The sequence below is a fragment of the Cololabis saira genome, chromosome 22 (genome assembly GCF_033807715.1).
Source record: "Cololabis saira isolate AMF1-May2022 chromosome 22, fColSai1.1, whole genome shotgun sequence".
In the NCBI taxonomy this organism is placed as follows: Eukaryota; Metazoa; Chordata; class Actinopteri; order Beloniformes; family Belonidae; genus Cololabis; species Cololabis saira.
Window position 1 is genome coordinate 6,698,768 of NC_084608.1, and position 27,581 is coordinate 6,726,348.

At 41.1% G+C, this 27,581-nt stretch overlaps 1 protein-coding gene across 3 annotated transcripts in view; it reads right to left on the minus strand.

Annotated features, from left to right (window-relative positions):
* waca (WW domain containing adaptor with coiled-coil a) overlaps window positions 1-27,581 on the minus strand; it is a 43,093-nt gene extending 15,512 nt beyond the window's left edge. For 2 of the 3 annotated variants that reach the window (XM_061713308.1, XM_061713307.1), the window contains exons 1-6: window positions 27,408-27,581; window positions 27,169-27,199; window positions 24,427-24,619; window positions 12,566-12,657; window positions 11,941-12,056; window positions 11,710-11,825 (exon numbers count right to left, since the gene is read on the minus strand). In XM_061713308.1, the coding sequence (XP_061569292.1) occupies window positions 11,710-11,825; window positions 11,941-12,056; window positions 12,566-12,657; window positions 24,427-24,619; window positions 27,169-27,199; window positions 27,408-27,448 (589 nt within the window). In that variant the 5' untranslated portion in view covers window positions 27,449-27,581. The remainder of the gene's footprint in view (window positions 1-11,709; window positions 11,826-11,940; window positions 12,057-12,565; window positions 12,658-24,426; window positions 24,620-27,168; window positions 27,200-27,407) is intronic. The other variant, XM_061713309.1, reaches the window with a different exon arrangement.

Here is a 27,581-nt window from a genome sequence, read left to right on the forward strand (position 1 = left end):
GTCCTCTGTGGAGTGAAAGTTTCTTTCACCCTCGGTTTGTTGAGGGGAAACAAATCCATCCAAGTGATAGCACCCAATAATTGGTTGTTTATGAGTCTAAAAAGATCCAACATTCTGTGACACAATTGTACAAACATTTTACAGAATGGATCAGGTGTTTCATTTCAAACAACTCAGGCTCTCACATTTAATTGCACTGTGAAGTTATGCAAGTATTAATTTTTCACTCATTCACAGCACAGCCTGCATATGGAGGACAAATTATAAGAAAATTCCACCAGAGTGTCGTAGGAAGAGCCACTGTGCACATTTGTGCGTCATTCTTCACCTCCATCTGTCCAGCAAAGCTGCAGACTAGGAACATACTGCACATGTGAAAGAACTAAAGATGCACTGATTGACCGAGCAGGTCAAATCATTTCATGGTTTTCAGTGTCCAGTCTGACCGGTACTCGCCAGGTCATTCTGACTTATCCTATTGGGTCATTTGTGCATGTGTCATGTGCACAAGGGTAATCTGTTAGCATTAAAATGATTTACCGTCAGTGAAGCACAAACTTGATTACGGGTCAGAAGGTCTACCTTTCATCAATCAAAGCAAGCTCCTTCAGAAGGAGCTGGGGTTAACGACAGCAGCTGAAATCCCTTTTCAAATGCCTTTTCAGTGGTGAAATCAGAAATGATGGCTGTGTTTACCCGATGCTGGGTTTGTACCAACTGCAGAACAAGTGCAGACATCATTCTGAACATCTCGATTGTATATATATGTGTGAAAAAGGCTTTTTTCAGACAACAGTCGCAGATATTTACAGAAAAGCACGAGGCAGTTGACATTTAAACATCACATGTTCACTTGCTTCCATATAAAACACTTTGTGCTAGCCAACATCCATGTCTAAACCACAGCACCAAACCTGAAACTCAATGTAGGGGTTTAGCACTACTACCATGGAAGAATAAGGATACATTTCAGTTTTAACTGAGTTATGTTTAAAACTCTTAGACAGAAAGTAACGGAGGAGTTACGGCAATTAAAAGGGCAAGGACTTTGACTTCTAGTTTAAACAGTTTTTTAGCCTGAATGATCAGTCGCAGATCTAGAAAAATATCAGGTCTGAAACCATTCATAGGGCCTCCCCACCCTCGGGGCGGCAATAACTGTTGCTTATCAAAGTACCTTGGATTGGTCAGCGCCACGACCAATCAGAGCAGGGGTGTCCAAAGTCGGTCCTCGAGGGCCGGTGTCCTGCATGTTTTAGATGTTTCCCTTTTTTAAAATCAAGCCGTGATACAAGGAGCTTGGTCATCAACAGAACTATCCAGATTTTGATGACAAGGTGGTGACAACCGTTAATTAGAATCAGGTGTGTTGATGCAGGACCGATTTTGGACACCCCTGAATCAGAGCAACGAACTATAGCCCCTTTCACACAGAGATTCCGCAATATTGGTGTAAAGAAGTCCTGCCAATACGCCGCCTTTGTTGGTTCACACAGAACCATACAACGCCGGCATAACGCCGCTCCCGTCTGTAAATTCACACAGCATGCCGGCGTTCCGCAATCAGAGGCGTGACGACAGCGTCAGTCCGACCGTCATGTCAGCGGCATGCCGGCTGTGTCATTCACACAGACCCCGTTTCGTCTCTGTGACGGCTCTGTGACTACCTCCGCTGCCGGCTTATTGGTGGGGCCACTTGGCCCCCCCATTCCGCCTCCGTGACTTTCACACAGAACAGCGAGGCGGCTTAAAGGCGCAACGTTCCCGCCTCGAACTGGCTGTGTGAAAGGGGCTAATGTGATGCATTCAGAGCAATGGAAATGAGAACCGGGAGAGTGTGCTGTACCAAAACAACAAATAAATCTACCTTGCATGATTTGAGTGCCGTCTTTTTTTCCCTCTCTTGATTTTCACATTTCAAATTCCTAACATGAACCAGCTTATTAATGTTACTAGGTTGTTAAATGAAGTAGAATGGATCACATTATGCTAATTGGGGCTTCTACCTCGGTACCTGGCAATTAACTCAAATGTTAGTCCTACCTCCCCCGAGGCCACAGGAGTACACCAGGTCTGCATGTCCAAGACAGTTACTCAAAACTACCTACATTTTGGATTTAGAAAAAGGAATAAGGTTGCCATTGCATCAATGGTTGCATGAAGCAGAATGCAAAGCGACAATGGCCGTGGCGACTCATTATGGCCACTTGCAAAATAAACCAATGAAATAATTTCAGGCTAGTCTGCAATCTTTCAAAACGCAAAAGACGATGAGAAAGTCAGCAAAAGTTGGAGAGAATGCTTTAAAAGCCTCATATATAATAAAAATACACCGTTGGACAACTATTGCATAGAAGCAATGAGAAGCTGAAATCAGCAGGGGCAGTTTCACTTCAGCTGGGCGAGGCTTTGGAGACTGGAATCTTTAGGTTTTGTTGAAACGAGAAGTGTGAGGAGTTTGTTTGGTGAGACGCTTCCTGAATGCACCACAAGCTCTTAAAGGTCATTGATTACTTTTTCAGAATAAATGCAATAAACTGAGCGAAGGGTACTGCATGTGTGATTGAGTTACGCACTGCCACATGTTTCCACATGTTTCCAGTTGGTAAAAAACAAGTGGAGCTGGCTGCATATTTCAATTACTTTATCTGGCACACAGAATTGGCATGGCTTCTCTGAGCTGAAAAAACTAAATAGTTCTACGTAAGGTCGTGCAGTGCTCTCAACTGGCATGAAATGTGCAATTGCTTACACTTGGAGGGGCCTGGAAAGTCAATTTGTAAAGTACTTTCCTGAGTCTTTGGGAAGGGACAAGACACGGATATAGTTTCCACTGAAAGACAATGTAGATTAAAAGTTAAAATTTGACAGCTGCTCAGGAAGATCAGCTGTTGGAGTCATCCACGGAAAGCACACAAGCATGTGTACATGTCAAAATCTCTTCAGCTCAGGATTTATTGTCAAAGACTTTCCCCAGCTCACAATGAAAGGAATTGTGAGACTTCTGTCTTTTGTAAGAACTGATCTTTCTGACAGTGGATTTTCTTCCATCACCGACCTGAAGAGCAAATGTCTGCAGCCTGAAAATGCCTGAAAACTTCCCTCTCCTCCAGAGACAAGCTGAGTGCCACGCATCAGGACCAGTCATATGACTGAGCTAGGCCTACTGTATGTCATTCTGAAGCCAAACTAAATTACAGAATAAAAATATAAACCTAATATCCACGTGGGGGGGAATTACATGTTTTACGAACTATAAACACTTCGTACACAAATGGGTTAAAGGAGCATCCCAAAATAACCTAGTAACAGCAAGAAAATGAGAAAAAATAAGTGCAGTCACGTCACAAAAAATGACGACTATGTATTTGGCGGCTGCGATTTCTACCAAGTTCGCATGCTAAATAATTAGTTTTGGTTCGTCCACTCTTGTAATAGAAAAGCTTTTCTGCCATGAGTGTAGCGGCAAGCAAAATAGCAGTGCTGCCACTAACAACTAATCTTTCAACTCACGTATCCATTAGTCGATTAATCTAAATGACTAATTTATAACATAATGATTGCTATTGAATTTGTGTTCATTCTATTTTGAACGCTACTCAAGAGCCAAAACATAAAATGTCTAGGAGATGCACCGATCAGGATTTTGAGGGCCGATCACCAGAATCATTATCTGCCGATCCCGATATTTCCGATCACAGCGTGAAATCCATAAATTAGTAAATACTGTTGTCTCATGTACAACAACACTGATAATATATTATTAGGTATCCAAAAATTAGGAGATGAGAAAGTACCGTAATTTCACGACCATATGGCGCACTGTGTGGAAAGGCGCACCCTCAGTTTTGTGTGTCATTTTTGGTTTTAAAACACACATACGGCGCACCGACCCAAAAGGCGCCGTCTACAGAGACGGAGCTGCACACACGCGCACCGCAAAACACACACACGCTAAAAATAGAGCGGAAGCAAAACTTAGTTTGATATTTTATTTCACTTTTCACATCAATCAAACCCTCCAAAAGGTTCATATTTTGTTTCCGCATAAAATAATTAAAAAAAACCACCGGGGCGCCGCACATAAACCTGTCTCAGCCACCCGATCATCTCCTCATCCATCCAGCCCTTCACTCTGGCTGGAAAAGTCTGTTTAGGCAACGCTTTTCTTTTAAAAATCACCATAGCCGGCAGTTTCTGTCCATCAGCGTGGCAGGCAAGCACAAGAGTAGGCTAAATACACTTTTCATACCCCGTTGTGCTGCGGATCCCGACCGCGGCGGTCCCGGGTCCCGCTCCGCCCCCCCGCGCTGGTTCCGCGTCCCGGTTTGTGACCGGTTCCGACCGGCCGGGACCGGAGGAGCCCACATGGACTGGTAGCAGGGACTCCCGGGGAAAGAGCACCGGCATTTCAGCCGGATCTGCCCCGGGGATGCGGCGATCGGACCCCGCAAACCCACGGCAGGTGCATCCTCGGTTCCCGACATGCAAAACACACGCGCGCTGCAGAACACTCACACAAGTGTGGTTATTTAAAAATCTAGCGGGAGCAAAACTAAGTTTGATTGTATTTTATTTAACTTTACACATCAAGCAAATCCTTAAAAGTCTTCGTCTTCTGTTTCCGCATTAATCAGCTCAGTGGATGGTCTCATTCACGTCCAGACTCACGGGGGCTTCACCCGCCCCCTTCTCTTTTTACCGTTCTCATGGTGGCCAGCCTTACATTACCGTAATTCAGGTAATAGACACGGCGCACCGTTTCTTAAGGCGCCCGGCACATTAAAAAAAAAAAAAAAAAAAAAAATGTGCGCCTTATGGTCACGAAAATACGGTATCATGAATTTACCACTGTTTCACTGCAGGCTGAGACAATATGCAATATTTCACACTAGAGACTCTTAGAGACGACAGACTCAGCTTGAAAAAAGAGTAAGTGTAGCTTACTAGCTTCAGCTTTCCTGTGGTAATAATTGTGTACAACACAACATGTGCACCAACACAGACAACAGTAGACAGTAGTCTTAGAGGTGATACAAGTTGTAAACTATAAACTTTAGTTTTCCTGTAGAAAAAATAATTAAATCTTAAATTAAAAAATTAATTATGAAAGCTTTAGCGATAGCATCCACCACGTGTGAGGAAACTCTTGTGAGTGAAGCTCAACTCTTCACACTGGAACTCCAAATGTCACCCGTGAAGCGACTGACACGATTGTCGTCCTCATGAGGCTATGAGTGTGACTGTATATAGTCTGGTAAAACTCAGACTGGCATTAATCAGTGAACGACACGTTTAAACCCGATGTCTTCTACAATGAAAAGCGGCTGATGATCAAGGCTTATGAATCCATTACCGTATGATGTAGTTCTTTATTTTTCTTGCTGCTGTCTTTTATAAGTCTGTTACGTTCAGCTGAGTTAGTGCCGTTGTTGCACGCTCCATTTCTTTCTCTGCCTTAGCAGCAGCCAACTTTGAAAATTCAATATACTCCTTGATGTGAAAAAATTTCAAATATCCTATCAGGTTCGTTGTGTTAAAATTCTTTTATAACATTCCTCCTCTGGGTATCTCCTTTGCACACCTTGCAAACTGCAAATTTGTTGTCCTTTTCGGACCTTCTAAAACTGCCATACCGGCGAGGCCATTTTCAGTGTTGATGTTTTGTAGAGACTGTCGCGCCCCCTTAGGAGACCTGGGTCTGAGATGTGGGAACGCACACGCGGGTGGCGGTTTGTTTTTGTAAACGTCATCGGATTGACCCGCTTTGAACTTTGAGAACTCTGATCAAAACCGAAAAATGTCACCTGCACCATGTGAAAAGTAAACATAAAATAAATTAAATAAAGTGCAAATACAAAATCTGAGAATGTCTTCCACATTATAAAAATAGCATAAAAGTATTACAAAAATAAAACATTCTCCAAAGTATTAATATAAAAGAACTGTATTAGGCAGATTCGACAAACTGATTGTATCAAGCCTTTGCCATCCACGGCATCATATATATATATATATACACATACCCCCCCACCTCTGGTCATCCCGCTGCTGTGTGCTGCTGACGTCCTTGACTCCCCCAGTCTGCCCTTCGGCCCCCCTTACGAGCCTGGTCCTGCTCAAGGTTTTCTTCCCTCCTAAAGGGGAGTTTTTCCTTGCCACTGTTTGGCTTAAGGCTTTTCTCCCAGTAGAGGAGTTTTTACCTGCCATTGTTTATGTAATAATTGCTCGGGGGTTTATGTTTATGTTCTGGATCTCTGGAAAGCGTCTAGAGACAACATCTGTTGTATTAGACGCTATATAAATAAAATGTAATTGAATATATATATATATATATATATATATATATATATATATATATATACACACATACACACACATGTATAAAAATAAAAACAATAATGGCTTGACGTTTAAGTAATAAACAGCTCTTCAACAGCTACTACTTTTTTCAAACCCATTCCTGCCAACACCCACAATATTTGGGTCCAAACCCGCCCACTACCGCAACCTGTCTCAGTCACTCCCGCTCCGGCCAACTCGTATATAGGCCAACTAAAATAAGTTGGTAGTTTTATTAGAACCATTTTATTAGTTGGTCTTGACAGAAGAATAGCCTCAATAAAAATATATTAAACTAAAAATTTCTCAAGTTTTGAAAGAGCAAATTTTCCAAAGTCACATTAAACCTGAACAAGACCTTCTAAACAACTGAAAATCCAGAGGCATGGAAAAAAAAAAAAAGAAACTGAACTTGCTGTACATTACCACAATGGCTCAGAGCAAACCATGGCTTAAAATAAGTCTACAGTGGTTAAATGAATCAGACATCTGTTTTACTTACGATTGCTGTGCAGCAAGTATGTTGCTAAGAGATTCTGGTATCAGGCTGCTGTGTCTTTCTTCTAAATCGCACCTAGACACTAATGGCCCTTTTCCACTAGTAACTACTCAGCGCACCCCGTCTCGGGACGCCTCGTCACGCCTCCTCCCGCTTTGTCCCCGTTTGTTTTTCCACATCCAGGTGAGAAGTAGGCAGGTTGGGGTGAAGCTGCTGTGACGTACTCGATTGCACAACCCCTTTGTTTGTGTCGGCCCTGATGAGAAATCAGCTGGAGCCGCGAGCGGCTGAGAAGAAAACAGAGTTCCTGTGGATCTGATCGTTCCTTATTGCCCGTCTACATCCCTTTTTAATTCTCTCGTCAGCCACCAGGTTTATGAACATCTGCACCTCAGAGTTGGATCACCAAACAGACGTTTGCGCTGTATAATAAAATTGCCGCGAGTCGTTCTCGCGCTGACTCCCGCTTCCTGATTCAAACGTCTGACGGCCCCCCGACCAATCAGTGGCGTGGAGGGTGATGACGTCAGATACAGGGCCGACTCAGCACGTTCAGAACCTCGGCAGAACAGGTACAGAAAAAGTATCTGCTTGGCCAGCCTTTACCCGTCTCGGCCCGTAGTGGAAAAGCGCAAGACAGGGGCGTGGCGAGTAGAAGCGCGCAGAGTAGGTACGAGTGGAAAAGGGCCATAAATGACTCTCCGATGGGGCACTAGAGGCAGGTATACTTAAAATGAATCTTGCAAACTTAGACAGCACAGGGGGGAGTCTTTTTGCGAAATTTCCACCATCGAAGCACCTCATATGGATCTGCGTTGTCCGAGTCGGGCGCTGAGGTAATAAGATATTTCTTCATTGCAAGGCTTTGGCCCTGAAGCGACGGAGGAATCTTCTTCCCACTTTGAGAACTGATTTGGGTTTCTTCCCCACTGGTGGTGGTGCGTCAAAGCGCATTTTATCAATGTTTTCTTTTGCACTATTATATCACATTGGAAATATTTTATTTAAAAGCACGTGAGGTAGGCTACTTTTTTTTAAATTTTAATAACTTTTTATTTGTAATATATTTTTATTAGGCTATGTAATTAATTTATTAGATCAGTGCTTCTCAATCCTGGTCCTCGAGTACCACTGTCCTGCATGTTTTAGATGTTTCCCTGCACCAACACACCCGATTCTAATTAAAGGTCCTAATTAGCTTGTCACCAAGGTCTGCACAGTTCTGTTGATGTCACAGGTACTTGTATCACGGTGTGCTGAAGCAGGATAGCATCTAAAACATGCAGGACAGTGGTACTCGAGGACCAGGATTGAGAAACACTGTATTAGATCATATACGCATGTTTATATCAATGATTTTATCGTTGTTCTGCTTTCTTTAATTACGCCGTCTTTTCCATCAGGACTCAGCATCCGCAGCAAACGCATTTTTGGAGCAAGGAAGGTTGCAATCCTGTAGCTGCAATGAAGGGATGTTGCCGTTTCAGTCGTCCCCATAAGGACTTCCAGACTGAATCACACACACTGGCAACTTCTGAGAGAAAGCCTAGAATAACTTCTGGAATTGAGTTACTGTTTTCAACGGGTCCTTGCTAATCTGTGCACTTCGTTCGTGCTGGTTATTCGCCATCACTAGAGAGGAGATTCCCTCATAATGGAACAGTATGGAGCTCAGCATGTAATAGTTTGAATTCCATCGGGTCTCCACTGATTGCTTGAAAGTGCTTTACAACCTGTTCTGTAAACTTGAATGTTTAAAACATTTGACCAATTTTTTTGCATTGATCAATAATTCAGACAGCTCCAGGTTCTTTGCCAACACAGTGGGAGCAAATGCACTTGACAACACGATGTAAAGGATCTGAGTTTTGCAGTTTGGCCTCGTAAGACCGCAACGATGTTTCCCCCGCGGTCAGTGACAAACACGGTTGACCACCAGCGGTAAATCTATTCCAAACATCTGAGTTTTGGGGACAGCAAGCTCCATATGTTGTCAGCCGTCTTTGCCACACCACTTCCAAAAGGAGCCTAAAACAGCACCCTTGAGACGAGATTAAAGTCACCATTCGTGTAGTGGGTGGTGCTGGATATGAATGATGTTTTGTGGTAGTTTTCCGTCCATATGTTGGCTGTAACAGCACACCCATCATTTTCAACGATGGTTTTCATCTCTGCTGCCACAAGCGCCTGGACCCCTCGTGCTTTTTTGTTTGTAACAATTTTACAATATTTTTCCATGATTGATTTTCACAGATTTTTTAGTTTTATATTCTCCTGCCTCTCCATGACGACAACCAAGTTCGGGATCGGCTGTTTGTTTTTTGCCAGCCCGCAAGATTGTTGGGTCCGGCAGGATCCCAGTCCCAATGCAGGCTCTGCCGTGTGCTTCCTGTTCAGGTCCTCATGCATCCCGCTTTGCTCCCATGATAAGCCAACAAAGTTTTACAAAGTGTACAAACCAGCTGCCATTAAGTATTCCTAAACTTTTGATGCTTATGGTCTTTTTCTAGAAGTCGCCATACTCAAGTCAGACTCACCGCACGCTTCCATTTTATGTATTAAAACAGCAGGATACTCAGAACCGACGGTAAAAGACGCTCAATTCAGGGGAGGGAAGAGAGAGGGCTGCCCATTTCACCAGCAAGGTGTTCACAGCAAAACTAGTGGTGTGGAGCAGCAATACCTGAACGCAGATCAGCCATTTGAGACTGGTGACCGAAAAATAAATCAAAGGTGGTTGACACATCGGACAAAAATTATTATTATTATTATTTAATGGTCGAGGTGAATTTTCATTGTTGATTGCGATGACCATGTCGACTAATCGCAGAAGCTATACAAATTAGTGACACAAAGAAGCCACGTAGGTTTGTGGGTGTATTTGAACTTGTTGCCAGGCCTGTAGAAACCGGCCTAAATGACCATTTAAGTATAGCTAAACATAAATTTAAAAAGAAAACTCCCGCAATGTTTCGGTCAGGCATCAAGCTTGATGCCTTGAAAAAGGTCTATGACCGAAATGTTGGCCTAATAAACAAGTGTATGGTGAGAAGAAGGTGTGCGGGAGTTTTCTTTTTAAATTTGGCAGCAGCTTTCCTCCTCCGACGCACCTTTCTGCAAATCCGGTGTGCAACAAGTTTTCCACTTAGGATAGCTAAACAGAAACAGCAAGGAGAGACAAAGCTCTCGGGAAGAGGGCTTTGCTGCCACCACCACAACCACCCGCTACAAGAAAATAAATCTTGATTCTAAGCAAAAAAACAGGGCTAAAACCAGAGTAAATATCTGCAGTGCTTTCCTACGTTGGAGACAGCTCATGGACAGCATAGAAATGATGATTCAGACATCTAACATGTCTCTTAGATTGTTAGGTAAACAGCTGATGATCTACTGAAACTGAGAAACGCAGCTTGGACACTGGCATGGTTTAAGAAATGATGTCAAGAATACAATAACCAAGAAAAATGATTGCACTCTTTGTTAGAAATGTTAATTTCTTTGGTACAGATTCTGTTATTTGACTCTCAGATTTGGGGTTTTGATTCGCAATACATTTGGTGGTGAACAGTCACGACAGACTTTAAGAGGGCAAGCAGATTTTATTCCGTACTCAAGGATAGGTCAACTCACTTTGTGCAGCTATACTGCCACCATTTTGATTAGAGTGCATTTAATTTTGGCTTCACGTTACACACTGCTCTTTTAAAAGATTAAAAAGATGTTATGTGGACAATTCACCGTAATAACAACCATGATTAAAGACAAAACACTACATGTATTCTTTCACTACTTTTATGTAATATATTTTGATTTAACATTCAGCATTATATCTGAAGATAAAATAGTTTATAAAAGACATTTAAAGACAAAATCCATTGTTGTACTTCAGAGTGGACCAAGGGCTTCCTGCACTGAAAAGTGTTGAATAATCCTGCCATATCCAGTTGACTGTAGATCTTAAGATACCCTCACTTGACCAAAATTGGTTATCAGCACGTTAGAATTTCGAGACCGGTGGAAATTATAAATGTCTAAGAAAACAGCTATGGTTGCATTTCTAGAACAAACCACAAGACTGGAACGATGTTCTTTAGACAGACCGAAGCAGAGAAGTCTGCCCATAACACACAAACCCATTTCAGCTGAAAAGCAAACAGTGTCTCCACACAAACACCTTTGGCCAAGCACAGTGGGGATGATTTGGGCTTCATTTGCAGCCACAAAACTTGGGCACCTTAAAAAGTTACCACGTTGATTGTGAATTCCTCTTTATAGAGAAGTATTTTAGAGTAAAATGTGAATAACCCATCCAGCAACTAATTCCTGGCCTTGACGGAGCCACGCATCACAACAGTGATCCAACCACATAAGCAAATACACAACAGAATAGATGAAAAGAATCACGGTAGAATCACGCTTGGCAGGATATACTACATTTGTTCATCTGAAATAACAACCAAATCAAAACCACAGACAAGACAAACCCGGTCCCTTTGTTTCGATCTAACAAAGTGCGATTTGTAGCGTATTCGTAGATCACAATATCAGCTTAGAGTAGAATTACCTGGCCTCCATTCCCACCTACCATTTCAAATCATGCAACACTTGCCGTGCATAGAAAGTAGTGCTCTTTCTTGCTCTTGCGTTTTTATATTGTAATTTGGGCCTTCCCATTTTTATTTTACTGTGGTAAAAAAATTAAATACGCTTCTATATGTTCTTTGCTGCTGTATTAATGTGTTAAACATTTAATATTGTGGTCTGACCTACAAAATAAGTATTATATGAAAAATATGCCAACAATATTTGATCAATAAAACCAGTCAAATCAAACTGAACAGTATCATAACAGCACATTTAACACTTACTGGGACCAGCAAAGCCAGATGTTGCCGTCGCCTGCATAGCCTCCCTTCTGTAGTCCCTGTCCTTGGGAAAACTGTTAACAACAGCAGTCTTTGTTGCCTCTTTTTGCCTCTGTTCTCTGCAAAACATAAAATTAACACTAAAACTTGCTTTGTGTGTCAATACAAAATGTAAGTTACTAAAAATCAGGCACATGCCACCAAGCTATATTTAGCTATCAGAATAATGGCTACCTTTCCAACCATTCTTTGGGTTTCTCCCACTGAGAGACCTCCGTCCTGCAGTTGTAATAGTATTTTTTCCCAGAAGAACTGATGTGCTCCGACCAATCGTCACCGGGCTCGTAAGGCTGAGTTAAAGAAAATATATTTATGAAAAAAAAAAAAAAGGCCGATCGCACACAAAGCAAATGTGTGTATGTGTGTGCTGTGAAGGGTCTGATGCAAGCATTTGTAATCTAATCTGAATTATACAAGAAATACTGGCTACAGTTGTGATGATTTAGTGAAGATTTATAGGTGCAAAGAAGCAGCTTCAGATGTGTGCATTTTCTCTTCTGACTGATGTTTGTGTTCAATTATAGCATTCATTTAGAATTGTTCATGTCTTTTTACCATTAAAAAGGTCTTAATTCACTTATCGTTAAGAGAACTCAGAGTAATCTTTTTAAAAGAATGCAAAATGCATTTTGGTAGAAATGGCAAACTGGGAAAAAAAAAAAATAATTAACTGAGCCTGAATTTAATGTATATGTGAAACTATGTGAAACTATGCAGCATCGGCTACCGCTAGAAATAATGTTCGATAAGAATACCATTTCATAAGTCATCGCATCCAACAAAAGAGGGAAAGACTTACTGTGTCTGAGGTCTTGTTGGGGTGAGAATGTGAGTTGGAGCTATGAAGGGAACTGTGGTTGTGGGAATTTTCTTGAGGAGAAAAACTGGGCCCTGCAACAAAACAAGTACATGGCAAATACATTAATAATAGCCCCACAAGCAAAACGTCAGATATCAAGTTCACTCGCTTTTGTGAAAAATTCCTTCAGAAAGTTACCGAAGATTCACAAGTGATCAGAGCCTAAAATGATGACTCCAGATCTAAACAAAAACCTACAACTACTGCTTAAAAATACACCTAAAAACTGATGCACTGATCACATTTTTAAATTTCTGGATTATGTTACCACATTGTTAAATGATAATTGTAACTGTCATATCTAAGTGTCATATATGTTGTGCACTAGGGCTGTCAAAATTGCTAAAAAAAATAAAATTAAAAAAAAATAAATTCACACACGAAAACAAAACAAACTATTTGAACATCTGGTTGCGGGTTTTGTCAATGCAGGGCTGTACAGTGCGACAGTTTTCATCGCATTTGCGAATAAAAATCATCCGGTGCGAAGAGAAATATGTATCCACTCGCATTTGTGCGAGTGAGTTGCGCTGGGGTCTTGTTAAAAAAAGTTTGAAAATCAATATGAATGTCTCTTGACCTACATCAGCCTTTCTCAACCGGGTTGTCGTCAAAAAAATTACCTATTCTGACATTTCATATATAAATACCGTATTTTCGCGACCATACGGCCGGGGCGCCGTGTGGAAAGGCTATTAATACTATTAATACATCCATGATCCGACCGCGCGTGGCGACTGCGCCTCGACACGCGGACCAAAATCTTACTCCGCTCAGAAGAAAGTAGTACCTTTTTGCGGTCCCGATCACGGGACTCTTGCGGGGTTTTGAGCTCTGAACTTGTAAGGCTGGTGTAGAGTTAAGCCTTACCTTATTAAATTAAACCTTTTTCGGGTCGTGAGTAGGATAAACAGAGGACAACTTCTGCTGAGTTTGAGAGTACTTTACTGTCCGCTCAGCAGCGTAGGATTTTAGAACATCAACACAGCACCTAGTGCTGTATCACTCCGCCCAATCTAAAACATATTAACAACTACAGATTAACTGACTAGTGTAAATATAGTCCCTGATTTACATCAGAATATAAAGAATATATTTATAAAATAATGAACCCTGAATTACCAAAATAACCTTAACAAAAATAAATCTCCTCTTACACTTATAAGGTGAGCATAAATCAATCTTTTTTTATGATGTAAAATATGTATTTATTTATTTACTTTTATTTATTTATTTAATTTTAGTTGTTAAATTTCTGGAAAATAAAAAAGTCAAATCATACATGAGAGAAACTATTCAGTTTGTGGCAAAATATTTTTATTGTATGAAACTGAAGATGCATAATGCAAACCTGACATTTACTTTTAGTTCAGTTTGTGGAAAATGGTTGGCCTGGCTTTCTCTTTAAAACTTAAACAGTTATAAAGCATTACAAACTGTAACAATAGGGCAAACGCACAGTATTGTTTTGTATTTTGTGTCTTTCAAATAAAAGACAGTCATATGTTCCTCATTCAAGGTTGTAAAAAAAATACTGCTATAATATCGTATCGTTATCGTGACCTCAGTATCGTGTATCGTACCGTATCGTGAGATTAGTGTATCGTTACACCCCTACTAACTGTCCACCCGGGTGTGCTAGTACATTTTTATTTGTGCTACTAAAATTTTTAACTTGCTAGCACCAGTGCTACCATTCAAAAAAGTAAGCGTACAGCCCTGCAATGATTATGTTTATTAACAGGACAAATTAATACAGAGAGACATAACTACTTGTATAGGTTGTTTGTGCAGGTAATTATATTTGACAACGTATCACGTACACAAAAACAAGTAAATCAACTCATGGCCAAGACCGCAGACCTCACTCCCTCTCTCTCACCCTCACTGCGCATAATGGTTTAAACAAACAACAATAAACAAATGTTGAGTGCTGATAAAGAGTTTTGTGCAGGCAATTTAAGGTTGTGATTCTTGTCCCAAACATAGCAAGCTTCATTCAGTGAAACTCGCAAAGCAGCCAGCCGCGCCTCTGCTACCGCCGGTGTATTTTTCACATAAAGATATTAATTTTCACCTTCAAAATTCAGTTTTTTATAACTATTAAAATATATATTTCAATGTTGAATATTCGTTGACAGCCCTAATATGCACCTATACCATACCCAAGCACAACTGTTGCAACCATGCCGGTAACCAGGAATCAAAGAAGTTGAAATTAAAAGGAACTGTAAATGTTGGCAAGGCTGGAGGAAGAGATGTACAGTTTATGAGGACCACAACAAATGTTTGCTATTTCCTTTCTTTTTTTATTTGGAAATCATACAAAGCAAAGGAAAAAAAAGAAAAGAATATAGGATCTATAGCAGCAATAATGAAAATGGATGCTGGAGAATAATTTTGTGACTTAGAGACTTTCTAAGTTCAAGAGAAAGTAGGATGAAGAAAGTGAACTACTAGTTTATAATGTTTTGGTGGTGGGTACATTAGCAGCTGTAATGGTGGAAACCATAATAGCTACTACATGTTGAAAGGCATCTTTATGGCTTTGACTTTGTAAAAAAGAATCCAACAGTGGCAGTTTTTACGTTGTTTGGGACTGTGTATGATTTTGATCAAAATCCAACAGTGACTTATCTGAACTCATCAACTTAAATGTCTTTCTAAAGCAAGCTACGAAGCATATGTACTTTAAAAACGATAGTTCAAACTAAATAAAAAAAAACCCAACATGAACAAACATGTACAATCTTAGTTTTTTTTCTTCCCCGCTTAAGACTGCAAACCTGTATGGTGTATATCCAGCTTTCCCAGTTCTGCAAAAAGTACCTACTCGGCTCAGCCACCAGAGTTTTTTTAGGAAGAAACTTTCTGACTTCAAGTCATTACAAGACACAATGTGAAAAGCCTCCACTACATCAGCCAAAGCTCTGGAGGCCTCTTATGTCGTGTCTTTGCTCGTAGCTAAAGCCAAAAAACAGTTTACCATAGCTGAAGACCTGCTGCTCCCCACCGCTGTTGTATTGGCCGAAACCATGGTGGACAAAAATAATCAGCGGATATATTAAAAACTGTGCCTTAGTCTAATGACACCATTTGCCGCAGCATAGATAAAATGGGTACAGACTAGGGGTGTAACGGTACATGTATTTGTATTGAACCGTTCGGTATAGCATGTTCGGTTCGGAACGGAGGCGTACCGAACGAGTTTCCACACGGACATATTAAGTAGAGGACCACACGTTGTGGAGCAGAGCGCTGCTGCAGTTGCGCTCACACCAAGAAATTATTAAGATTAAAGAAAAAAGCACTAACTAATGAAGAACTAAAGAGCTAAGCACATAATTGTGACAAGTCCAGTGTTTCCCCTACCATTGTTTAGGCCTGGCGGGGCCTGGCCAGGCCTAAAAAAAAAAAAAAAAAAAATCAATGATCATTTACGTTTATGAGCGCCTCTGCAGCGCTGTTCTGCAACGTGAGTCAACCTGCTTCGTTGCCTAGTAAAGCCTGAATTATGGTTCGGCGTTAAATCGACATAGAGCCTACGCCGTAGGGTACGCAGCGACGTGCACCGTACGGCCGCTCGCTGCGTACCCTACGCCGTAGGATCTGCGTTGGTGTAACGCGGCACCATAAATCAGCCTTAATGATGCGAGTACCGCTGCTGAGAGCGCGAGCATATTATTATACATTATGGGATGTATAGAGTTTGTAGCTAGCAAACTATGGCGCCGGCCAAAAAAAGAAAAAATATTGCGGGCGACAGACAACATTATATAAAAGAAATGTTTCTGCCAGGTACGTGTGTTTGTGTTTGCAATGTGACGCTGCAGGGAAGCATGAGGGGAAAAAAACGCCCGACGACACACCATGCGTCCGCGGGGTCCTAGCGCCGCTGTGTGTGTGTAATAAACAACTAGCACGTTTATATTTTGCATTTTGTTTTCTTACTGTACCGAAAATGAACCGAACCGTGACCTCCAAACCGAGGTACGTACCGAACCGAGATTTTTGTGTACCGTTACACCCCTAGTACAGACATTGTCGAAGAAGTTGTGGGAAAACTTGCAGACTCTTTTTCACTCCAGCTGGATGAATCCACAGATGTCAGTGGACATGCAGAACTTGTTGCGTTTGTGAGATACATTAATGGCACTTTTGCACTAGGACTTACTCGGCCCGACTCGGCTCGTCACGCCTTTACCCGCCTCTACCCGCCTTTCCACAGCCAGGGTAGAAGTGGGCAGGTTGGGGTGAAGCTGCTGTGACGTACTTGATTGCTTTGTTCATGTCGGCGCTGATCAGAAATCAGCTGGAGCCTCGAGCGGCTGAGAGTAAAACAGCCCGTCTACATCCCTTTTTTAATTCTCTCGTCAGTCACCAGGTTTATGAACATCTGCACCTCAGAGTTGGATCACCAAACAGACGTTTTGCGCTTTATAATAAAATCGCTGCGAGCCGCGGGTCGCTCTCGCACTGACTCCCGCTTCCTGATTCAAACGTCTGACGGCCCCGCCCTCCGACCAATCAGTGGCGCGGAGGGTGGTGACGTCAGAAATAGTCCCGGCTCAGCCCGCAAAGAACCTCGCCAGAATGGTTAAAGAAATAGTATCGGCTTGGGGCGGCTCTACCCGTCTCAGCCCCTAGTGCAAACGTGCAAGACGGGGCTGAACCGAGCCGAGCGGGCCGAAGGCGGGACTAGTGCAAAAGCGCCATAAGACTGTTGACATTTTTGAACACATACTTTTCTTCAAAAGCTTGGAGGGGAGGTCATTTTTACTGTCGTTAACGCATTTTTCTCTGAAAATGGTATCAGCTGGAAATCCTGCAGCAGCGTCTGCACCGATGCGGCTGCATCAATGACGGGCAGTGCGGATTAATAAAAGAAAACCCTGACATTAAGTGGGGTCACTGTGCTATTCACAGGGAAGCGTTGGCTTCCAAGAAAATGAGCCCTGTGTTCCATGATGTTTTGAACGACAGCATCAAAGTGATAAACTTCATCAAGTCAAGGCCACTTAATGCACGTTTGTTCCGCCGCCTCTGTGAAAATATGGGAGCTGAACACACAACTGCTCCTGCATACAGAAGTGAGCTGGCTCTCTCTCGAGGGAGAATACTCAACAGGCTGTTAGAGTTACGGGCTGAAGTGCACACCTTTGTGACAGAGCACGGATCTCTCCATGCCACGTTGTTCCAGGACACGGACTGGCTTGCAAAGCTATGCTATCTGGCAGATATATTCAGCAAACTGAACAAACTGAATGCGTCTCTGCAAGGCAAGGGACACCAGCATCCTGAACCTGTATGACAAGGTGGGTGGTTTCCTGAAGAAAGCAGAGCTGTGGAAAAGGACATGTGCTCAGGAGGATTTCACCTGCTTTCCTCAGGTGGATGCTTTTCTCTCCAATGAGGATGTGGAGACAGCTCCGGTGAAGTTAGTCATAGTGCGACAGTTGGCTACATTGATAAATGGTTTTCATTCCTACTTTACTGACATGGAGGAGAAATCTGCAAAGCTGGATTGGGTGAGAAGCCATTTTCTCTTGTCTGAAGCAAACAGAAGCTTCCTGTCACTCATTAGGAAAAACTGATGGAAGTGACATCTGACCGTGGCCTGCAGATGAAGTTTGGTGCATCCACTCACACAGTTTTGGGTGTGTGTGAAGCAGGACCAGCCTGAGCTGGGACAGAAAGCTTTGGAGCAGCTGCTACCTTTTGCCTCCACATATTTATGTGAGGCCTCCTTCTCTGCTATGATGCTGATCACAAAGCAAAGAAACAGACTGTGCCTGGAGAAGAGCTTGATCACAACAGTTGCCTCCCTGCCACCAAGAATGACAAACATCCTCAGTGAGGTACAAGCCCATGTTTCTCACTAAAATGTACTGTAAGTGCAAAAGACTCTTCAATGCAACACTTAAATTTTATGTGATGAAAACTTGCAATTTTCATTGTTTGATCCCAAAAGAAGTTGATTATTTTTTGTGAGCAAATCTTTATTTATTATTAAGTTAAGTTGTGTTTTGTGAACACATTTTTAATTATTTATGTATATTCATTGTTTTCTGTTTTTCTTTTTTATTTCTACATGCAATGTTTGCAATACAAAATGTATTTGTCAGGTACATTGGTACAAGGTTTAATAAATCAGACATTGATGCACAGCACCTCTTTCTTTTCTACCAAAAATGTTTTGCGCTGGTCAGGGGCTACTTGGCTGAAAAAATATTTCATTTTTTCATTGAAAAAAGTTTGAGAACCACTGCACTAGGTGATAGTACCTCCTTTTTTCACACCTGCTTGGCCAGGGTTCCAACTGGGCTGAGTGGGGCTGAAAATGCAACGTCACCAGGCTGCAGGCCACTCATTGGCCAGAGAGTAGCGTCTCTGATCCGTAATCAAGAGCAGCTCCTTCACATCAGCGTATTTAAAACCTGGCAACAGCGGCTGCAATATTTATTTCACAACTAAACTTCGGTACAGCAAAAAATAGCAAGCAAACCTACTCCATGGTGCAACGAGGAGGTCCACACGTTTCTGTGCCTTGTGGCTGACGACGCATCCATAGGGACCTGACAGGGCAACGCGGAACGAGAACGAGGCCCCACCCACATTGAGGTGGGACTGAACTAATGGAAAATGAGCTCAAGTCCCTGTCTTTGTAAATTATCTGCTCAGATACTTAGGGGGATCCAAAGGATCTTCAAGTAACCACGAAACCCATTTCAGATTCAATTTTCAAACTTTTGCTGAAAGGAATAGCAAGTGGATGAGCTATAGAACCTTGTTATTAAATACCAGATTTATTTCCCTTAAACAATACATGAACTCCATCTTTCTCTCTGGCACTACCTAATGCCAATAGTCGCGTTTCCATTAACTATAGATTTGCGCAATACCCAAGTATCAAAAGAGAAAACCTGGAAATGGCTGTACCGAAAAAAAAAAAAAAAAAAAAACCTCCCAAATATCACAAAAAACTTTAAGCTTTCATGAGCTGGTTTTCAGGCAAGTCGATTATCCAGTTTATTGTAAAAGTGTAATGGAAACGCTTTTTGCACATTTCCACATCCATTACAGCGCTGGGGGGATGTGACTGGTCAATCCAAAGTAGAGATGCACCGATCCATCGGCAGATAATGCCCCTATCGGTTTTGATCGGCATTCTCAAAATAATAGTTCAAAACTGGCCGATCCGATGACATTTACAACAAACCGCTGCCTGCGTTCCCACATCTCAGACCGAGGTGTTATAAGGGGGCGTGACCGGCATCGCCGGTATGGGAGTTTTACAATGTCCGAATAGGACAACAAATTTGCAGTTTGCAAAGTGTGTGCAAAGGAGAAACCCCGAGGAGGAATGTTATAAAAGAATTTCCACACAACAAAGCTGATAAGACATTTGAAAGTTTCGCACATGGATTATATTGAGTTTTCAAAGTCGGCTGCTGCTAAGGCAGAGAAAGTTAATGAGCAACGCCGCTAACTCAGCTGTAACAGAGACTTATAAACGACAGCAACAGAAAGAAAAATAAAGAACTACATCGTAAGGTAATGAATTCATAAGCTTTGCTCATCAGCCACTTTCTGTTGTAGAAGATGTCGGGTTTAAATGCATCATTAGCTGCTTGGATCCGCGGTACGTGCTGCCGCGTCGTAAATATTTCAGTGATGAAAGTATGCCGGAGTTTTACCAGACTATTTACAGTCACATCCAAAGCCTCATGCAGGACGACAGTCGTGTCAGTCGCTTCACGAGTGACATGTGGAGTTCTAGTGTGAAGAGTTTTGCTTCACTCACAAGAGTTTCCTCACACGCGGTGGATGCTATCGCTAAAGCTTTCACAAAGCTTAATACATAATAATTTTTTTATTTTAAGATTTAATTCCTTTTTCCACAGGAAAAATAAGGTTTATAGTTAATAACTTTCATCAACTCAGAGTGAAATGTCTACTGTTGTCTGTGTTGGTGCACATGTGTTGTACACACAATTATTACCACAGGAAAGCTTAAGCTACAGTAGTAGCTACACTTACTCTTTGTAAGCTGAATCTAAATCACTTCTAAGAGTCTCTAGAGGGTGAAATATTGCACATTGCCTCAGCCTGAAATAAAACAGTCAATTCATGATACTTTCTCATCTCCTAATTTTGATACCTAATAATACAATGTCATTGTTGTGTACATGAGACAACAATATTGACGAATTTATGGATTTCACGCTGTGATCGGCAATATCGGGATCGGATACTGCTTTTGGTGTAATCGGCCCACAAAATCCTGATCGGTGCATCTCTAATCCAATCAAAATCTAGTTCCCAGCTGATTTTGGCCTCATTAATACGATGTAGTTGTGCTATAACAATACTTCATTATACATAAGATAAGGACTTTGCCTCTGAATAATCATTTGAATGATGTCCGCTGCATTCATCATCCAACTATTTTCTCAAAAGAGGTGGCGGCAATCACAATAATTTGTCAACAACTTAAAAGTATTTCTGTCCATCTTCATCAAAGTTTTGATTTTTTCTTTTTTTGTGAAAAAAAGTAACTGAAACTACCGTTAGACTACTGTTAGAGCCAACTTGCCCAAGGGTAAGTGACAAGGCAGGAAGCCCTGGCTCACAGCCCGCTGTCAGTCACAGCCTGCTTACATCCTTGAAGTCACATTGCTACTGGTCCTGTTAAGCACTTGCTCGGCCAATTTTAACACAAGTGAGTCGACTACTGAATGCTCTATGACACTATTTTGGCATCTATGAATGAAGGATCTACCAGCAGCATTCGGAAAATACTAGTCTATCTGTAGACGAGGGTCCAACCGCTAATTAATCCAATCACACTGTTCAACAGTTAGTCTCAAGTCCGAAATGGGAAGCTCTGAGACAATAACTAATTTTTAAAGACTCTTAGCCAAGTCTTCAGCCTCTTATTGCCAAACAAGCAACAATCATTTACAGCAAAGAAGGCCTCACGTTGATCTAGTATTTACATGATGTTGATGCAAATACTGCTAATTTCTTCAGAAGGAATAGCCATTTAACCATGATTGAGCCAGACTGGATGGAAGCTTAGATATATTAATCACGCCAACTTCAATTATCACACAGAAAATCACTCCCGTTTCCACTCTGCTGCCCTCTGACCTGCTCGTAACATTGTGTTGAGGTGGAAATGTTACGCGTCCCATTCCTTTAACCAGGAAGGATATACGTAGTATGAGAGTCGCAAATAATTTAAAAAAATGTGTTGGGGGATTAAGCTGAAGCTAATCACTTGCTGAAACGTTCTATACACTTCACATTACAGTTAGTTGTGAACGAGGCAGCAAGCAGAGACTGAATGAACCGTTTCTGTGCAAGCTAATATCTTTGGAGAATCACGATCCAGGACGTCACGCAGGATTATACTTACAATGCAATTCAATTTTATTTATATAGCGTCTATTACAACAGAAGTGGTCTCTAGGATCTTTCCAGAGACCCAGAGCATGACCCCCGAGCAATTATTACATAAACATAACAAACAATGGCAGGTAAAAACTCCCCTAGTGGGAGAAAAACCATAAACCAAACAGTGGCAGGAAAAACTCCCCTTTAGGAGGAAGAAACCTGGAGCAGGACCATGAGGGGGGAACCTCCTGCCGGAGGCCAATGCAGCAAGCAGAAATGCAAAACTTCTGCTTGTTTGTTGTTTTTACAGACTAAATTATAGACAATATTAAATTTGCTGGCCCATTATGCAAGCAAGCAAAGAATCTCTCTTCAAAACAGCGCTTCAGAAAATCTATGGATCATATGACTGTGGCGTTGTTCATTATATTTACAGTCTATGAATTTTTTTTAAAGTACACACACACACACACACAAAGCATTAATCCATAGATTCCAAGCATCTCACCGTGATTTTTAAATAAGTGTTATTTTAGACGCGTGTGCAAAAAGAACATAAACGGGATGTAATGTTAATTCAAAGAAGCACAGTGGGGGTGTTTGTAAACTGGATATGGCCACATTACCCATTTCAAGGGATTTCAATGAGCCACAAAGTCGCGGCACCAGACACTTTCATCAGGGAGGAGGTAGACCGACTGTATAATTGTGAACCCTGCATTCTTCTACTTTAGGTGCCCTTCCCCATTGGGACTGCTCCCCATGAATTTTTGTTTTTTAGAATCATCATCATATATGTTCTGAAGCATGAAAAGGGGCTTTTATGTGTGTGCATATAATTAATCTCCAGTTGGGTTTCCATTACTCTTAAGAAAAAGCAAAACTCTGAATTTGCAATGAAAGGTACTGCTACAGAGGGTCGACGTTTCCATTGAACAGTGTTTTTCTAACTATGAGCATAACTGTTATAGTTTTCTCTCGTCCTGCCAGACTTTTCTTCAAAACAATAATTAAAAAAAACTAGATCTTATACTTGAAAAAGATGGAAAAAACACACCTTTTGTCTTTGCCAAATTATTAGGATTGCTGCCATCGCAGTTGCGATAATAATCAGAGGATGCAGGCAGCTGATGATCATTCAGAGGCAAAACCCTTGTGAGATGCATAATAATTAAGGTGATGTTATAGCACTACAGCAGCTTTTCGAGGCCAAAAACAGCTGGAAACTAGATTTTGATGACTTAAGATTGACCGACCACGTTACATTCAGCCCTGCCAGAGACGTGCAAAACCAACATTTCCATTACAGCTTTTTCTTTGATATTTAGGTTTTGTGCAAATCTAGGAGTAATGGAAAGGCAACTTGTGAGCAAAGAGAATATAGAGCTGTAATGGGACTTTCATTATCCCCACAGGGGTTTGGGAAAAATGCTGGGGGATCCGTTTCTTTTGCATGCTCCTCCTGACACCCGCTCAATCTTGAGAATGATCAACTCATCATAAAACAAAGTGACAGTAACAGTTTTAATAAAAGTCCCGAGTCGTCCTCTGTTGGAAAACTGCCATTGTCTAGTCAAACGCAAACTAACCTATCACCCTGCACAACACAGTGTAATGCCATCTCTTCGTTCTGTCAAATTAAACATCCATATCCTAGAAAGTAGGAATAGTTACAGGACAGAACTCCTGCACTGGTTGTAGCCTGAAACCCATTAAAGACAGACTCACTACTATGGGGAAATGATATATCTGGAGTATTTCCGTAAGAAATACTCCAGATATATCCTATATTTAAAATTAAAAGTTAATAACCGCTTATATTCAGTCTAAAATAGCAATACAATGCAACAGTTATTGCATACGTGATTCCAATTGCTGACAATCCAAAAACTTAAAGAATATTGTGTTTCTATGTTTGTACCAGCTTGGAAAGTGAAACAGACAAACAATTACGGAACATTTTACTCAATTTCTTATTTGAATTTTCATTTTAGTGTTGAAACAAAAGCAAAAATAAAAAAAAAAACGACAAAAATATACACCTACAGTATAGTGCAGTATAGCACTGTGTGGTCTTATTGTTCCATGACATAAACATTAATTAAATGTCTCTCACACACACCAACACACAGAAATTGAGTTGGTTGCTTCAAAAGTCAATTACCATTTGATCCAAACCTAACATAACTGTAATACCTTCTGCATCGTAACATAAATTAGCATTAAAAAAGGCTGTCTCATTTCTGAGGGTGAAAAAAAATAAAGATAAAAAGTGAAATAATATTAAACTCAAAGACTCCAGGATGCTGTTCTAACTTGTAGAAACAGTACATGTTAGGAGTAGAAACAACACACGCCTTATTTTTCCAATCTATAGTAATTTCTTCCTAATAAAGACTCACCTCCATCCCTGTCTCTGGCCCGGTGCGTGTGGACAGCCTTCGCTCTGCTGTGGCCTGTAGTGTCAGTGTGTTTGTTGTCTGGACTGTCAGACCTCCGGAGCATTTTGCAGGGAGGAGTGACATCTGTAGAGTCCCGCATCTTTTCATGTCGATGGTCCACACCTGGATGGCTCTTGGAGGAGTATTTGAGAGTCTGTAGACACAAACAGAACACCTAAGTAAAGCTAATGGATTAGGATAAATTCATTATTAAATAATCAAAAGGAATTCTCAAACAACACAATATTGGGCCAAATACTGAATTTTATGTGACATGCCAGGAATAGGCATGTAATTTTTCTTAACCACACAGGTTAGACTGTGACCCCTTTGCATTATCATTAACACCATCTTCACTCTATGGCCCACTAATTTAGTTATAACTTTGTGTATGCTTCCCAAGACACTTGAACACTAATAACTGACAATTAACATTTATTACAAGCCACATTATGAGTTCAGGTGCAGAGCTGAGGAAAGACCAGCAACACAGGAGTTCTTTAATTTGCATCAAAAAGGTGGCAATGAAATAATTCACTGGAAACTGATAATGGGCTTTTAATACAATAATTTAGCTAAAATGCATCTCTTTTGCACAGTCGCAAGTCCTCATAAATGTTGATACTAGCAAAAATTAATTTACTGAGTTTATCTCGAGCCATGCCGTAAAAATGTAGGTGACAGCAGTCAATTAACTCTTGAGTTCTGTCTAACGCAGTTTTAGTAATGGGAGCACAATAATACTCCAAAACTAGAGTAATTATATAAACTTACGTGCTTTGAATTCTTGATAATGTCCATGTAAATAAGATTTCCTAAAGGCAGACGTTAACGTCCCTTCTCTCAGACAAGTCTAACTTTTAATGGTATAACAGTAAACAATGTCTGCCAGTACTCTTAACCAGAGGTGGATAATCTAGGTGCCATAAAGTAAAAATCCAATCGAGCGGTTGTTCCAACAAATCACTAAACCAGCTCTTCTGCAGGTAGATGGTAGATTGTTAGTGAAAACCCCTGTTCTAAATGTACAGGCTGATCCAGAAACATGGCAGCGTTTTTACTTTATGGCACCTGGATTATGTGCTTTAATGTTGTTTTTTTTTTACAAAATCAAAAATAGTTTTAAATCAATCTTAAATTACAGGGTTCCTACACATTTTATGGTCAAATTCAAGCACTTTTAAGGGTCATTTTCAAAATCTTCAAGCACCTTATCGCTAGGCTAAAATATCTAAAAGAATATATATACACTCAATTATTTTTTCTGCTTTTTCATCACAATTATGTACATTGTATCGTGCTGTAAATATCTAGTTATGTTTCATCTTACTGGTTGTATTTCTCCTTGTAGTAACTAAACTAACAGGATACAGTCTGATCCCAATTTTGAGAAAGACAGTTATAATTTCAAGCACTTTAACTAAAATTTAAGCACCTTTCAGGCCTTGAAAACACAACATTGAAATCCAAGCACTTCCAATGATTTCAAGCCCTGAATTATATAAACTTACGTGCTTTGAATTCTTGATAATGTCCATGTAAATAAGATTTCCTAAAGGCAGGCGTTAACATCCCTTCTCTCAGACAAGTATAACTTTTAATGCTATATCAATAAACAATGTCTGCCAGTACTCTTAACCAGAGGTGTATAATCCAGGTGCCATAAAGTAAAAATCCAATCGAGCAGTTGTTCCAACAAATCACTAAACCAGCTCCTCTGCAGGTAGACGGTGGGTCTTTAGTAAAAACCCCTGTTCTGAATGTACAGGCTGATCCAGAAACATGGCAGCGTTTTTACTTTATGGCACCTGGATTATGTGCTTTAATGTTGTTTTTTTTACAAAATCAAAAATAGTTTTGATTCAATCTTAAATTACAGGGTTCCTACACAATTAAGGTCAAATTCAAGCATTTTCAAAATCTTCAAGCACCTTATCGCTGGGGTAAAATATCTAAAAGTAATATATACACACTCATTTTTTCCACTTTTTCCATCACAATTATCTACATTGTATCGTGCTGTAAACATCTAGTTATGTTTTATCTTACTGATTTTATTTCTCCTTGTAGTAACTAAACTATACAGATACTAACTAAGGCTAAAGTCTGATCCCAATTTTGTGAAAGACAAGAGTTACAATTTCAAGCACTTTCAAGCAATTAAACTAAAATCCAAGCACCTTTCAGGCCTTGAAAACACAACATTGAAATTCAAGCACTTTCAATGATTTCAAGCCCTGAATTATATAAACTTACGTGCTTTGAATTCTTGATAATGTCCATGTAAATAAGATTTCCTAAAGGCGGACGTTAACGTTCCTTCTCCCAGACAAGTCTATCTTTTATCGGTATATCAGTAAACCCTGTCTACCAGTGCTCTTACCAGCACTAATATGAGCATGTTTTAACAAACAGCTTAGTCAGGTTTATCTTAAAATGACAGATGCAGCAAGGCCCCAATCTGCTAGCAGCTACCGCTAGCCCTGGCTGGCAGTAAAACTCGCCCCAGTCTCTCCTAAACCCGCTTAACTCGACGGGTTTGACTTCTACACGCGGCTTTTATCGGCTACTGCCTAGTTCTGGAGGTTTTTCTGCGTGTGCAGCTGCAAGGGGAGCTGCATGCGGGGCAGCCTGGCACTACTTTGGGGTGTTGTGTGGCCGCGGGCCGCTTCACCGGGCCGCTTCACCACCGGGCTGCAGTACCTGGTAGGGCTGGGTATCCCTCCGCTCGCACCTGCAGACAGGGAGAGGGGAGACAGGGGCACATACACGTCAATATCGCTGCTTCCGCGGGGGGGAACAGGCTCCCCATGCAAGTTTACACACACTTATTTTGGTTTCAGTGGAGAAAAAAAAAAAAAAAAAACATGGCGGATTGTTAAAGCGCAGCTCAAGAGGAAAAAAAAGAAAACAGAATAAGTAGCGTTAATGAAGGTGTTTACCCGTCGCCGAGTCTCGGTTGTTTCCTCGCATACATTACCATCAATGCCGTGTTGGTGTGTTTAGAGGGGGATGTGAAAGATTTGGTGTGTTTTCTGGTGGATTCAGCGACCTGAATGCGCCTGTTATTTGAGCCTGGCCGCGGGTCGAGCTGCGCGCTCTCGAGAGCCCTGTGC